Here is a 15,215-nt window from a genome sequence, read left to right as displayed (position 1 = left end):
TATTTTTAGTCCCTTGAGGAGAGATAATGACCCTTTCTGCCTTTCTAGAAGAAAAAAATGTTCCCTTTTGGATTTTTGCTTAGGATGGCATTTTAGACCCATATTTTGCTGCTATCCTGGTCATTTCTGGCTGTCAGATATTGACCACTTGGAAATTATGGCATCCTCTGCTGTTCTGAACTGTGTGAGAATGGCAGGTGTGGCCCTCACTCCTACTGGGTTGGAGACTCATGTTATATTTATGTTTTGAGCAGCATCTCCACAATGACCCCACTTGGCAGTAAAAGGAACCCAGATACTGCCACAGAAAACTCAGCTGAAGAAGAGATCTCTGTTTGCCCAGGTAAGAGGCACTTGAGATCGTTATGAATTTTGTACCGAAAGTTACACGCTTAGGAAATTCAGAGAAAAGAGAATTTTCAAGTTATTTCAACAAAATGAGATTTCTTTCCCCTCTCCATTTTTCAAGGCTAAAATTATTCAGGTAATTTAGTTTGAGCTCCTAGTTTTGGACCCATTTCCTCTAAGGCAGTTCTGTGACAGGGATTGCTGGAGACTTGCTCAAGAGACACCTGGATGTGCGTTGGGCATGGAGGGATCACTCAAAACAAGGTGTCTCTGCAATGCAATCAAATTTTCAGATTTTTCAGTGTGAAGATAATGTGGAAAGCATGAGAGCTGAAATAATTTTTGTTTATATTAATTAAGCATGTTTGGGACTAAGGAGTTTTTCTTCCTTCGTCTCTCCTACCGTGTCTGAGATTTTCTGGTCCAGGGTTTTAAGGGAGAAAAATAATGAAGAGGCTGCTCCTGTTCACAAGCAGCTGTAGCAGGATAGATCATGGTGGTGCTTGGAGGCATATTTTGTTGCTAACAAAGATGTGGAGGTCTGAAGAAGGTGTGACTGCGAGACAGAGCATGGAATGGGAGCTGTGCTTGTCTTGATGTGAAAGCAGCTCTATTCTTGCTTTGTCTCCATCCCAGCAAGTGTCCCACACACATTCCCTGTGTCTAATCTCACTCCCCATGAAGCTGCACAGCTGCAGTGCCTTTATCCTCACACTACCATGCTGTGACTTTAACCCCTCATCTGGCTGTGTTGTTGCACTTTGTCTGATAACATTTGTGGCAAGTCTAAAGAATGTCTTGAAACTGTGAAAACTCTAAAAAAGTGTTAAGGACTAAGCTACATCAACAAGTGGAGAGATAGTTGGGGGCTGCAAACCTTTGCTCATGGAGCTGTTTTTCTGCAGAGACACAGCCAAGCCCACTGGAAGCTATTGAGGAGAGAGAAGAGTTCTGTTCAGACAGCAGAGGTGCACCAATGCAGGTAAAAGAGCTTAAAATTGAAGAGTTCTGTTTCCAATCCTACCTTTTAGACCTTGGTTCAGCTGAGCTCTGCTGGCATTTCCCTTTGGGTAGCTGGAAGCTTGGACTTCTGCTGTTTGGATCCTCACAATCAGTTCCCTCTTTGCTTTTCTCTACTGCTTCATATCTCCAGTCCCTTTTGGCTGGGGACTGCATGCAGCTGCTTCTGAAGCCTTTCAGTCCTATAGCTGGAGAGCTGTTATCAATTCCAGCCTGTTCTTTTATATCCCAGTGCTGCTGAGCTGGAGGATGCCATCAGCGTGGGCGGCAGTGCTGTGCTTGCCCATGCTCAGGGGCACAAGCTGTGATGCTCAGCAATGCACAGGGACCCCAGGAGCTCTGAGGGGAGTCCAAGTAAACCTCAGTCACTTGTGCTGTCACCTGCTTTTTCATGTTACAGTGCTCTGAACCCCAGTTTGCTCTCCACAGACTATATCCAAGAGGCTAAGAGGAGAGCTTCACCCAGAGATCAGACTGGTGTAAAGATGTGCTTGAAGTGTTGAGGGCTGGTGGTAGTTTTCAGGCCAAGTAGAGTGTCCCGAGTCTGGAAATCTTGAGTTTTGTGCAGTAATAGTTAATAGCAAGTCAGTGGCAGGGCCATCCTCTTACCTCTTGCTGCAGATGTTGCTGTGTGCAGCCCCTTTCCCCATGTTGTCACACCTGCACAGCAATTGCTTTGCAGCTGTCACTGTACCAACATCTGACTTCAGTTCCTGCTTCTGATAAAACTCCCTTTGTCTATTAATTTAGAGAGCGATATCAAAGGGGTTGCCAAGTACTCCTCTGGTGCAGGGTACATGAATACAGAATCATACAGCTCTTGACAAGAGGATTCATTTGTGGAAAGCTCATTCTGGGAGTTTGCAGCTTGTACAGCACGTCTGCAGTTCCAATGTCTCATTCTCAGAGGCCTCTTAATAAACCATCTTCTGCTCTCGTGTGCCTTTCATTCTGCAGGTATCTCCAAGCACTGCTCAGTCAATTAGGGACTGCAGCAAGGAGAGAGGCAGTCCTGAGCTGGCCACCAAAGCACATTTGTGACCCATTTGGCTGTGGCCAGGACACTGCCCTGTCCCTTTGTGCATTGCAGAGGGTGCCCTGTGTCTCACACCTCGGCCTGGGTGGGGTGGGGAGCAGGTTCCTAGGGATTGTTTAACATCATTATGGCTGGCAGCAGGTCCCAGACCAGAGCCTGCAGCCCTCCAGGAAACAGCAGAAACAGCTACCATGGCATCAGTGGTTTGCAGGAGCCAAGCAGAGAGCACTGGGACTGACTTCTTCCTAGCAGATGCTGAGCCAGGACACAGGAGTCTTGTTGAGCTCAGCCTCTAGCATTGCTCTTGGCTGGCTCTTGGCTGCAAGTACTATGTCTTGTAGGCAATTTCCTCTGCTAAAAAGCAGAGGCAACTGTCTCTGGCTCTGACAGGGTTGATTGGTTCTGCGGTTGAGGTTTTCCAGACTGTTACAGCAAGGTTTTGTACAAGCAGTCTTTTGTTACAGAATGTTGCATTTCCATTTAAAATTAGTAATTTACCGCTGAATGTAGGCGGGCAGGGTGTGCAGAATTGGTGATCTCCTAAGATTGCTTTAAAAAAGGCAGCTAGAAGGAGCAGTGCCTGCTGCTTTTCCCATCATATTTTTATGTGTGTTGTCTGTGTAGCACAGGTTTGATCTGATCATTCATATTTGACACGTCTTGTGTTTTATGGCTCTTGAGTGTGATGCCCCACAGTGAGGACTTCGCAAGATGTAATGACACTGAGATGTGAGAGAGGGGTACGAGTGTTAATGCTGTAAGTGATGTACTTCAGCAGCCTGTGTTTGGCTGGAGGAACTCTTGTGGCAACTCCTCTGCAGAAATTCAGGGCAGAGAGCCTCCCTGGGAATGAGGGATGTTCCTGGGGCTCGCCGTTGTAGCCTTTCACTGGTATTGGGGAGAAATGCATTTTGAGAGTCAGAATCTCAGTTTGAGTCCCAGTCCTGCAATTTTTGTCTTAGCTCCTGAGTCAACAAAGCACCCTCCTTCCCTTTAGGGCATAAAAATCAGGATCAGATCCTCATTTGGGAAAGGAAGTAATAAAGCGAGTAATACAGCAGAGCGCTCCAGTGGCACGGAGCATCTTGGCTGACCCCAATTACTGCTTCCCTGAAATGATACTGTTGGAGGGAAGCAGACAGCAGTTTTGCTGCACACTGTCCACATGTCACTGCTTAGCTCTAAGGACAGAAACCTCTCCCATGTTATTTTTCTATAGGTTTCTCTACGTGGTTAATATTTAAATAGCTTTTCTTAATCATCGTGGGGAGGGGAAGGTTTTTTCCTTAAATGTGGTAAAATCTTACAGCAAGCCTGACTAGGCAGAGATGCAGTTCTGAGTGAGATGGCTGCAGTCTGCTGCATTTGGGAATGTCAGTGGCATAGGGAGCAGGCTGGGTCTCTGTGGGTTGTAGTGGAGCACCTTTGCAGCTGTGTGACCAATGCAAAAAGAGAGTGTCCATAAGTGGTAGTGGCACCCTGAGAACGTACACGAGCTGTGACATTCTGCCCTGGCGAAAAGCCTCTGCTAGTAATTCTGTGTGACACGGATTTTTAATGGTATTCCCTCTCTCCTTGATCGGTGTCCCCTCTCATGACTGCTCCAGTCACCTCCTCTATAAAGGAGGAGCTTCAAGTGATCTCTCCAGGGTTCCTAACACCACAGCAGCCTCCTTTCATCCTGGGGGAAGCTGTGTTCCCAGACAATGCTGCCTGTGTAGCATGGATCATGTCCAGAAACTGATGAGCACAAGTCAGGTGTTGAACTCTTGCTTTGCCCCATGAATTTTCCATCAGTTTCGCTTCTGAGATTTCCTGATTAATGGAAGCTTTGCCGTTTTTCCACTTTAGTGCAGGTGATGTTTGCCTTAAACGGTGTGCATGGCTGTGCAGGGAGTTTCACCATGATTCAGAAGGACATGTTGCCTTTGCAAGAAAAATTAGTTATTAGTGCAGTGTAGTTCATTTAGCCAGTGGTGTTATTTCTGAGCACTAGGTGATGAAGGAAGAGTAAAAGTTATCAAGAAAATCTGAGTCTGTGTGAAGGTGAGCGGCTACCAGACAGCATGGAGCTCTGCAGCTAAGCAAAGTAAAATAAACTCCTCTGTCTGGCTAATTTTTCTTCTTCTTCCTTAGGTTGGTGGGGATGAAGACGCTGGCAGGGCTATGTCTGAGTGCAGTCCTGCAGCTGGTGGCCCTGTGTCGTGCCCTCTGTGTGACCACAGCTTCCCAGCTGAGGAGATCGAGGTGCACGCCATGTACTGCGACGGCGCGGCGCGACCGCAGCCTGCCCACGACGCTCCAGGTCTGCCACGTGCTGCTTCCACGGCTTTGCTCCTCGTGCTCACCCCCTTCCCTGTTGGTACTTGGCAGGCAGGTGCTGCAGGCTTGTCTCTCTCAGGATATTTGGAGTGTTGGGAGGTTTGTTCACTCTGCCTTGTTCCATCTCCATGCTGCCCAGGAGTGCTGTTGGAGGCTCTGGTATTTCCAGCATCTCCTGCACAGAGATGGCATTTCTGATTGACTTCACACAATAATTCACCACATTATCAGCTCATGAATATTATTACCCCAGGATCTAGTCCTGGATGCTTCAAGCAGTACTTGTAAGATTTGTCTATTGTGTGCTTTGTTGAGGACCTGCAGAGAATGTGGCAGTGGTAGAAAATGGAAGGCTTGAGCCATGTGGGCAGTCGTCCTTCAGGGCTGTTGAGAGGGGAAAATGTCCTGTACTACTGCAAGAATGGCCTGTGCTCTGCATGGAGTCTGACATTTGTATGTGCAAAAAGGGCCTGTTTGGGTGGCAGAGACTGCAGAAAAGTTTCCCTCTTGTTTCACTAAAATTGCAAAATGATAACTATCAGTCTAGGGGTGTGGATTTTTCTCCTTCATGTGAAGAATGAGGCATAGAAGCACTGTCAGAATGCCCATAGTAATCCTCTTTTTATTCTTTTTCATATCAGTTTTCCATAGCCAACCTTTGTAGAGCTTAAGTGAACAAATACACTGGTTGGTTATCAACATATTCAGTAAGTTATGTTTTAGCTGCTGCTTGAAATGTAAAATCTGTGTTAGCACAATGTCAGGTAATATCAAAGTAGTAGCTTGTAATAAGATTAACTTTTCAGGCTGTGAATATATAATTTTCAGTTACATACTGGCTTGTTAAATGCAGCCTAAATCTATGATGTTTGAGCAAATCATAGCTAGTACAAGAACTGTAACTTCTGCATTCCTCTAGCAGGAGGAAGTTTCACCATGTAATCTTAATGCAGAGTTGATGTAGTTTAAAAATAAAAGGTTCCTGCTATACTAAATCTTTGGGAATGTGACATGGGTCCTGTCAAGATAACTGGAGCCAGAGTAAAGGCTGATGCTGGCTGGTGCTTAATTTTGGTGGAAGGTTGTCTCTGCAGGCACAGCCCAGCTACTGATGCAAAGCATTTGGCTCAGGCAAATCACAAATTATCACAGTTCCTCTCCCATCCTCGAGACTGATAAAGGTCTTATTTGTGTTAAAAAATGGAGCAGAATTTCTAGTGTGCCTTTTAGCAGGAATGTCTTTGGCCTTGTGGTATTCTGGTCCCTGGTGTGGCTGGACTGAGAGTGTATCCATTGATCCTGGGGAATCCCGACTGTGATCAGGAAAAGGCTTTGAAGTCTTTGGCAGTGCAAGGGAATTTGTTCTTTTCTTTGGCATTGGCTTTCAGCAGGACAGAGTTGAAGGCTGGCCTCTCCATTCTGCTTCCAGGCTGGTCTCCTTGGGGATGTTTGTAAGGGTTATTATTTTGGAATTGCTACTCTGCTGTTCTGGCTTGTTCAGAACAATCCTCCTGTAAGGAAACCAGCCTGGAATAAAAGGAATTTTGCTCTGTAATAATGGCTGTAAGCAGAGCAATGGGTCTGGGACAAAAATCACAGTAATTTGAGTTTTCTATTGCCAGTTATTCTAGTATTTTCCCTGTAGAGACCAGGCTCTATTAGCCATAACAGTCTAAGCCACCTGTGTTGTTTGCACCCAGGCTCTTTGGAGTACCATGGGCTTCCCAGGCTTGGGCAGAATCCTGCCTGCCTGTGGGGCTCTGGCTCGTGGGGCACCTCAGGCCAGTTTCCAACAGCTGTTGGAAGGCAGATGCACCCAGAGGGCTCTCAGCTGCTGGGCTAGTCTGTGGGATTTGGGTTGAATAGGCAGAGATGATGTTCAGCTCTGAGCAGAGGCCAGACAGTAGCCTGGCACAGCTGTGCAGGTACAAAAGGACTCTGTTTCCAGGGCTGTTGCCTTGGCATCCACCACTAGCACAACATCCACAGGTAAAGCTAATGCATGGGGAGAAAAAAGATGTGAGAGAATTGTCTTCTGAATCAAATGCCAGCTCCTGTGTGGGTCCAGAAGCTGTTCTCTAGTGCTGCAGCCCTGTGTGCTCTTGGCTGGCTGCTGGCTTCCTCGGGAGCCCAGCAGCAGCCTTGTGTGAGAGGAAGTCAGAGTTCTGCCCTCTAAGCCATGCCCTGATCTGTTAAGAAAAAAATGGCTTCAGTTTTCCTTTGGTGCACTGGATCAGGGGTTCTTAGTCTGTCTTCAGATTTATTAATTAGCCTTACTCCTGATGTCTCTGGAATTGCAGCCCTGCAAACTATAGCTGTCAGTGGTTTTCATTTTAATACTACAAAAGGATGGGGTCTTGCTGGTTTTACTTCTCTTCTTCCTTCTTATAATCATGCACCAAAGTCTCTCAGTCTTAGGTCTCAGGAGGCCAGTCAGTCTGGCTGATATCTAAGGGCAAGTTTTCAAATGAGCAGCTGGGCAAGATGAGCTACAGTTGCTTCCCCTACGTACATGGTCAACCTGGCTGGATGCCCAGACTGCCACGTACCTGGGCAGCATGAAAATCTTATCATGAATTTCCACTTTCCTGTGATCTGAGTAAATAAAAAGAAGAGCCTGATGTTGTGTTAGCCACTGTACCAGGCTGGGGAGGGCTGAGGCCCTGGGTTTCCAGCTCAGTGACTGGTGTTAATTCCAAGTGAACGAGTGGAGCTGTGGAATTTCTGTGCCAGCTCCCTCTTTCTTCATGCACTCAACTGAAGGGGCTCACTTGTGTGAGAGGGCTCTGCTGGAGTCACCACATCCATCTCCCAGTGCTGCTGCCAGTGCAGGGATCTGCTGGTCTCAGTCTGGAAGGGAGTCTTGGCTGCAGCTGAGTACAGCAAATACTCCTGGGCTTTGTGACATACTCAATGCCTCTCACCCTTCATCTACATCCATCCAGCATTCTCAGTTCCCAAGTGAGCCCAGGAAATGAGGATTTGGTATATCCCTTCCTCCCAAAGGCTCAAATGCAGTCTTGATGCAGCTGTCAGTCTTCAGCAGCAGCACTGGTGCTGTTAAAAAGCTCTTCATATCAGTAGAAGTGGCACTGATACAGCAGAAAGAGTAATGAAATGGGTGCAGAGGAAAACTGTGTGGCTTCTGAGAGGGGAGAAGATGCCATGAGCCAGACACTGATGGATCCTGCAGGGAGGTGGCACAGAGAGCACAGGGAGCTGGTGGATCAGACTGCAGGTGGGCTGAGCAGGGAGGTGAGGAGCTCAGTGGCTCTGGCCTCACTGCTCCACATGCCAGCCAGAGCTGGCAGCCCCAGGAGGTGCCCAGGCTGAGTGTGCTGATAGCAGGGCCATACTGGGCAGGGTTTGCTGCTCTTCCCCAGAGTGAATGCTGGAGCCAAACAGGCCAAGAATGACTTGTCAACCAGAATTATTGCCGAGTGAGGGAAAAGGTTGTTCTTGGGCCATGGAGTATGTCTGACCCAGCAAAGAGCATTGCATTTGGGAGGGTTACAAGGCTCCTGTCACACAAGCAGGTCAGCACTGCTCTGTGGTGGAGATTTTGCTTGTGGCAAGTCTTTTCCTGTGTTCTGAACCCCCTTCTTGGGGGCAGGGGTTGTTCCACCAGCTGGCCCTGTTCTCTTTCCTCTGATGCTTCTTTCAGCATTGCAGCTGAGGGTCTCCTCCTGGGCAGCTGCAGAGCTAGTCCCAGACATCTCTAATGGGCCCATTATGCCAGATGTGTTCACTGCTTTTGGAAGAAAATAGAAGTGATTAACACCTGAGCTGGTGCACAAGGCTCGTTAAAGAATATTAACGAGCACACGCTGATTTGGAGAGCAGTTCTCACCACGCTGTCAAACACACGTGTTGGTTGGCTTCTTGGGAGGCTGGATGGCCTGGGGGGTGGCCATTGTTACCAGTCATCCTAGTCAGGCTGCCACTTCAAATCTGGGCCAGGCTATATTGAAGAGAGGCGTTTGCTTTAGTTCCTGTGAGCGATGAGCTGTTGGTATCACTCATCGCCTAGGAGACAATACCCACATCCCAGGAAGCCTTGAGCTCGTTTCTTCAGCATGGTTGTCTCCCATCAGCCCCACCAGCTCTGAGCACTTCACAGCACATTGCTGGTTGTAGCTGCAGATCAGTGATTGCTGCTGAAAGAAAGGCTCTGCTGCATTGTGGATAGATATTGGGGTTGCCCAACATTCTAGAAATGGAGTTTTGCTAAAACTCGGGAGAATTCTCTTTGTTCCGCACAGAATTTTGTGCTTCGCTTTCTTTATCACAGATGATGTGCTAACAATAACAGGTTTGTTGTGTCTATACCTTGGAGTCAGACTTTTGTCCTCATGAGTATGGGAAGCAGCATCACCAAGCCGTAAAACAGCTCCCTGCATTGTCCCCTTAGCCAGCATGCCTGAGAGCGCTCGCTGTGACATCTGTTTTGGAGCTGGAGTCTTGAACGTCCCTGGTGAAGCAAGCTAAGCTATCTGAAATGTTCCCTGAGGATCTTTGCTGGTGGTATGTCAACAGGAATATGCTGAGAGGAATTCAACTGAAAGGGACAACACTCCAACGTGCTCCCTGCAGATGCCTGCAGAGCCAGGGGGGAAAGGCTGCTGGGGCTTGCTGGGGGAGCAGAAATGGTTGGGCCCGTCATCAGCTGCTCAGCTGGGATCTCACTGGCTGCTCATGTGTTGGAGCTTCTGGAGAGCAGCACTGCTCCTGCTGGAGATCTTCATCCAAGGGACTGCCAGGGCTGTCTGTGACAACAGCGCCACAGTTCACGTGGGCAGTGGGAAAGCAATGAGTGTGGGCTAATGTTGTAACTTCCCTTTCCAGTGTGAGCTGTGTCCCTTCCCAGCCAGGCTCTCCATCAAAGGTCTGGTGCCTCTGCAGAGCCCTTGCCTCGGCTCTGCATTCCCCTGAGCCCACAGCTGGCACTGTCCCATCCTGCAGCAGGCACGGGAGCCTGGCTTGGCAGGGAGCTGGGCTGTGCTGCCAGAGCAGCTGGGTAACGCTGCTCTCAGGCTATCACACTGCTGTCAGCAGCTCTGAAATTCCTGTAAACTACAGACTGCCAATCCAGCTGTTTCTGGCAAATTAGGTGTGAAGTGGTCAGCTGGCTCTCCAGTCTGGGAAAGGTAAATTTTTCAGTATCCCCCCAGGAAAAAAGGACACTTGTCCAGCAACCTCTTCTGTAGGAAAGAAAACCCTGCTTGTCCCAGTCCACTGCTTCTTCACCTCTGCCATCACTTCTGCTGCAGCTTTGAGTGGAAGTGATAGAAACTTGGTGCATTTTAGCATGATGTAGGGATGATTTGGGGTGAATGGTAGTAACCCTTTTTGTTAACCCTTTCTGTTTTTCTCCAGTGCTCACCCGGCGTCAGAGAGAGGCAAGAAATAAAGCTGCCAGTGGTAAAAGCAGCCCACCATCCTCAGACATTGACAAGTAAGTAGGTATGCCTGCTCCTCCAAGATTATCTCTGTGCTTCTGTACTAGCTTGGCTATGGATGTCTTTATTCCTGTACATATGCTGGCCGTTGGCCTTATAACAGTGTTTCCCTAAGAAATTGCTTTTCCTCATTGCCTCTTGTTGCAGTGCTGGCTATATTTAAACAGAAGCAAGAGGAATTTGCTGTTCTCAGATTGTTTATTTTTGCACTGATTTCCTTTCAGCCCAATCCATGACGGGTCAGGGGCACATGGCTTCTGGGGGGGAGCTGTAGCTAAAATGGTGCTAACTCAGCCAGTTTCTGATGGGAGGTTTGAGCTTGGTAACCCCTGCAAAAGAAGAGGCCAGGACATGGAGGATGTCAACATGGCACCTGTAGTGATATTCTTAATTAAATTAGACTTTCAGAATAGCAGTGGCTTTGTTTAATCTCTCTCCATGCAGCCCCTCCTCCTGCCACCCACACAAAGCATCATAAGAGAGGATCTGACAGTAAAATCCCTGCTATGGAAGCAATTTTGCTGTTACAAACAGTGGATGGCAACATCACTAATGGAATTAGGCTAATTATAGAGAGGACAGCTTCTGTTTAGACACATTATCTGGGTAATCAGCACTGACTGGAAAGAAAATACGGGAAAAAGTGCTGCAGAGTTTTGCTCGATGGGGGCTCTCCATATGCATTTTAGAGCCTGGGGTGTTTCACTCAGAGAGTACCACTATCAAACTGAACACAATGTTGCTGGGGCCGGTCCCTGGGGGCTTTGTCTCTTCCTGGAGATAGTCCATTCCTGAATGCAGCTTCCCTCCTGAACAGCCAGTGTCCTCTTCTGCAGGGTTCAGTCCCTGCTGAGAGCTGGTGTGGAAGTGAGTGTAGCTGTGTAAATCTATGCCTGACCTTCATCTCCTTTCGCCCAGAATAATCTTCTTCCCAAGAACACTCAGTTGTCCTGCGTGAGCCTGAGCATCTTCCACCCAAACGAGGGGGTTTGAGAAACAAGCTGAGCCAACCCCCCAGCAGGAGCATGTGCTCTGCAATTCCTCTCCCTGCATGGCACGATGTAAAATGGAGACAGTGCAGAGAAAGGCTTGATTTACTAGTCAGACAAGTTCATCCAGCCCTGGTAAAATGTCTCTCTGATTTAACACACTTGGTTTGCTTTTCAGGCAGAATTTAACTCCCCTTTGCAAAGCCCTTGCACTTCATTTCTGTAGATTTTGACAGGGTGCTTTATGTCTGGGGAAAAATCAGTGGTGTTTGAGATAGTTAGATGAGCAGATTTGATTACTGTCCCGCTGCTGCAGCAGCAGGACACAGAGGAGCAGGCAGGGAGAACTGATAATCACTCAGTCCTTGAGATTGGTGCTGGCCTGACCCCACTGGGTGAGACTGGATTTGGTGACACGTCTTCTCCACAGCATGGCCTGGGGGAGAGGAGTCACTGCTGGTGTCTGGGAGCCCGGTGCAGGGTGAATCCTAATGCAGTGCTCTGTCCTTTGCTGCCTGGCAGGTGTGAGAAGTGCTACCTCTGTAAGTCACTGGTGCCACTGCTGCAGTATCAGAGGCACGTGGACAGCTGCCTTCAGGCTGCTAGGCAAGCTCAGGGAACCAGGAGGCTGCGAAGAGCCAAGGTGAGGGGCGCCCCTGCACACCATCCCCTTTGCTTTGTGCTGCCTGTGGGGCCGGGCTGGCAGCAGGAGCTGCTTGCCTGGCTGGCAGGGATGAGCTGACCTGGTGCAGGATTGCCTGTCCCTGTGGGCTGCTGTGGACTGAGAACTCATTGCCCTCCTTCCCACGACGGTCTGTGGGAGCACGGAGCGGTCCCAGGGGTGAGCTAATCCAGCAGAGCTGCCAGCAGCCTCTCCAGTGGGCAGGCAGCCAGGGCTGTCCTGCTGCCAGCCAGCACAGCCTCCGTCCTGCAGCCTTCTTCTGCTGAATGTCGATGGAGGGGAGGCCAGCGTCAGCATGACAAACCTCTCTGGATATGCACAGGCCCATTCCCTTGGGGAAGGCTTTGGAGCAGGGGAAATGCTCAGTGCTGGGAGCGAGCAGCAGCAATGTCCCAGGGGAGCTGTGGGGGAGTGCGTGTGCTGGAGTGGAGGTGTGCTGGGTGTGGGGAATGTGCCTCACTAGAGAAGAGGAGGTGGGAGGCAGGAGCGTGGGTGGCAGCTGCCTCGCAGTCACTTGCCAGGTGTTAGCCCCCACCGTGCTTTTTCCTGCTCGTGGCAGTCCCAGGGGAGCACAGAGGGTCCTTCCAGGCCTTCCTGCTGGCTCCTGCAGGAAAAAGCCTCGTGCTGCGGCTTTGCCTGCGCTCAGAAATGTGATTCACGGCATGAAGATGCAACATGATGTCTTAGTTTTGTATAATCCCTTAAATCCATCACAGACCTCAGCCCTTTGGGGATTCAGATGCAAATGATGAGATTTCTGGTTGATGATTTTGGCTGGGATACAGCCAAGCACTGTGTGGTTCAGAGTACTGCAGGGCATGGCTGCTCCTGCATGTGACCAGCTCTGTGGGGGCTCTGATTCTGTCCCTGTGCCCCACAGCTGGCTGGTGTGTGTGGGTTCTGCAAGCAGGCACAGGGGATGGGGGAAAGATGCTGAAGCCAGGGGGCTCTTTGGGAAGGTTCAGCAAGGCTCTGTTACCTCTGGCTTTGTCTTTTACTGCAGTGGCAGCTCACTGGGGAAGCCTGGATGTTGGCTGGGCCATTGCAAAGCTTCCTAATGGCACAGTTAGGCTTGCAGCTTCCTGCAGTGGCCCATTTTGGGGGGATTTGCAACTCCAACACCACAGCTGGTATGCCAGTGCCTTCCAGAGCAGTTCTGGGGGCAGGGAGCAGCCAGGAGAGGGGATTCTGCTGGGCCAGTGAGGCTCAAAGCAGTCAGGCCAAGTGATCTTCCCCTAGCATGTGTGACCAGCATGGCTGCATCTTCCTAGGGGCAGAGAGAGGGCACAAGGTGTGTTCCCTGTCTGGCTGTGCCCTGAAGGAACACACTTCCCTCCAGCACCAAGCACCAATACCTGTGGACAGAGTGGGCTGAGTCTGCCCTTGGACATGCAGTGCTGGGGGATGTGTTCCAGCGGTGTCAGAGCCCCTGATGCCCCCTTTTATCACAGCCCTGTGCTTGCTGGCTGGGCTTGGGGGTGGCATCCTGTACCCTGGCCTCCCTCTTCACCAGGTTCTGCTTGATTACTGCTCTCTGCTGCCTCTGCTTGAGCACTGGTTGGGCTGGGCACAGAGCAGTGCCCTTCCCTTGGGTGGCAGCAGTCCCTCTTGTGCCCAGCCTGACCCTGCGGGCTGGGGGAACCATCCTGGCTAAGGGGTCCCTCGTGGCAGTGCTGTGATGGTTGTTCTCCTCTCCTTGGCAGGACACTGGAAGGCAGGAGAGAGGACTCCTCAGGATGCTGGAGCTCTCGGAGAGCAAATTTGAAGGTGGAAAAACTTTCTATTCCAGCCTGGCTGGGTTGTTGCTGCTTTTCCCAGCTCTCCCCTTTTGGTCCTGGCTCAGCCTGGGCTGTTCTGGGAGAGTAAATTCCCCTTGGAAGGGTCTGTTCTTTCTGAGCAGAGCAGGGGGCTGTGGGCTTAGCTGGCTGTCAGCATTCCCCAGCTGGCTGCACACATTCCTGCCAGTACCCACTGGGTGTGTGCCCACTGGACCCACACCAGAGCCCTTGCAGGAGTAGGGGGGTCCTCTGAACCATTGCCCCAAGACATGTCCAGCTTCCTGGGGCATGTGGGAGACTTCTGCTGTCCCTGTCTGTGCACCAGTGCTTCCCTCCATGGATCCAAGGACAGGAGGAGAAGAGGGGGGAGAGGTGCTTTGGCAGCACCCGTGGTTCACCCAGGAGGGCTGATGTGCGCTTTTGTTGCAGGTGCTGACGCGGGGACTCCCCTCACTGGATTAGGAGACCAGCACTCCTCTCCCACACTCTCAGCCGCCGATGGGGAGCCGTCAGCAGACAGCCCCATCTCCCTTCAGCACCTCCCTTTCCATGGCTCCCCTGCCAAACCCGGCATCTCCTTGGAAGCCATGGATGGCGTGGTGGACTCGGAGCCATGCACGGCTCTCCGTGCAGGCAGCCAGCACCGGCCCAGAGGCTGCCGCCGGAGAAGGCACAAGTTCTGAGGGTGGCAATGCTGCAGGGACCCCCAGCCGCTCCCTGTGCCCCAGCGAGGGTCTCCTTGGCACTGTACCCCTGCTTCACCTGCAGCCTTTGTCTCCTGCGCCCCTTTTATATGTTTTATACGACCTGTGCTGGGAGCGCTGGGTGGAGAAGTGACTGTGTGTTTTATAGGTGCCTGTGCAGCTTTGCTCTCTCTTACAGAAATGGAAATATATTTATGTATGTTTTTATGAAACTGCAGCACCACGGCAGAGCTGTGCTGGCTTTCTCTGGGGAATGGGAGGGCACGGGAGGGAGGAGAGAAGAAGCAGCGGGCGGTGGGTCCCCAGTCCCACTGCCAGGGGCCTCTCCTGGAGCTGGGGTTGGTGGGGAGGCCTCGGGGCAGAGGCTGCAGTGTCCTGTGCTCTGTGCAGCAGCACAGCACTGACGCTCCCAGCCGGGAGGGGCAGAGGGCACCTTGGTGCCAGCTGACAGCCGCAGTCAGCGGATGCAAGGACCGGAGGAGCCACGGCCGCGGTGTCCCCGTGTCCTTGGTGCTTTCCCTGTCCCCTGTCGCTCCCCGGGGCTTTGCCTGTCTCGCACCGGGCCTTAGAGGGATCTGCTCCCCGAGAGCATCCTCACGAGGAACGGGGGAGGGCGACCCATGGCTAATTAGTGGCACGAGCTGGTGCGGAGCTCATTAAACCCGGGCTTTAAACGGCGCTGCCGCGCGGCCGGGAGCGCGGAGCGGGGAGCGGCCCCTCACGAGGGTGGGGCCCGGAGCGGCGCCGCCCATTGGCCGCGGCGGGGCCGGCTCGCGGCGGGCCGACCAATGGCGAGCCTGGGCGCGGCTGTTGCCAGGGTGACGGCGGCGGCAACGGCCCCGCTCTCGCTGGCACGGGCGCCGGCCCCATAACGGCC

General features: G+C 51.2%; 1 protein-coding gene across 5 annotated transcripts in view; it reads left to right on the top strand.

The window, feature by feature from the left end:
- Positions 1–14,555, top strand: part of UIMC1 (ubiquitin interaction motif containing 1) — a 39,485-nt gene extending 24,930 nt beyond the window's left edge. For 3 of the 5 annotated variants that reach the window (XM_063168986.1, XM_063168987.1, XM_063168985.1), the window contains exons 7-13: positions 255–343; positions 1,254–1,330; positions 4,541–4,709; positions 10,103–10,181; positions 11,697–11,817; positions 13,560–13,623; positions 14,064–14,555. In XM_063168986.1, coding sequence (XP_063025056.1) covers positions 255–343; positions 1,254–1,330; positions 4,541–4,709; positions 10,103–10,181; positions 11,697–11,817; positions 13,560–13,623; positions 14,064–14,317 — 853 coding nt within the window. In that variant the 3' untranslated portion in view covers positions 14,318–14,555. Of the gene's footprint in view, positions 1–254; positions 344–1,253; positions 1,331–4,540; positions 4,710–10,102; positions 10,190–11,696; positions 11,819–13,559; positions 13,624–14,063 lie in introns of those variants that run through there. The other 2 variants (XM_063168988.1, XM_063168990.1) reach the window with 2 other exon arrangements.
- Positions 14,556–15,215: the final 660 nt, after the last annotated feature.

The sequence above is a fragment of the Melospiza melodia genome, chromosome 14 (assembly GCF_035770615.1).
Source record: "Melospiza melodia melodia isolate bMelMel2 chromosome 14, bMelMel2.pri, whole genome shotgun sequence".
Taxonomy (NCBI): Eukaryota; Metazoa; Chordata; class Aves; order Passeriformes; family Passerellidae; genus Melospiza; species Melospiza melodia.
The sequence above is the reverse complement of the archived record's forward strand: the minus strand, read 5'-3'. Positions and strand labels throughout refer to the sequence as shown.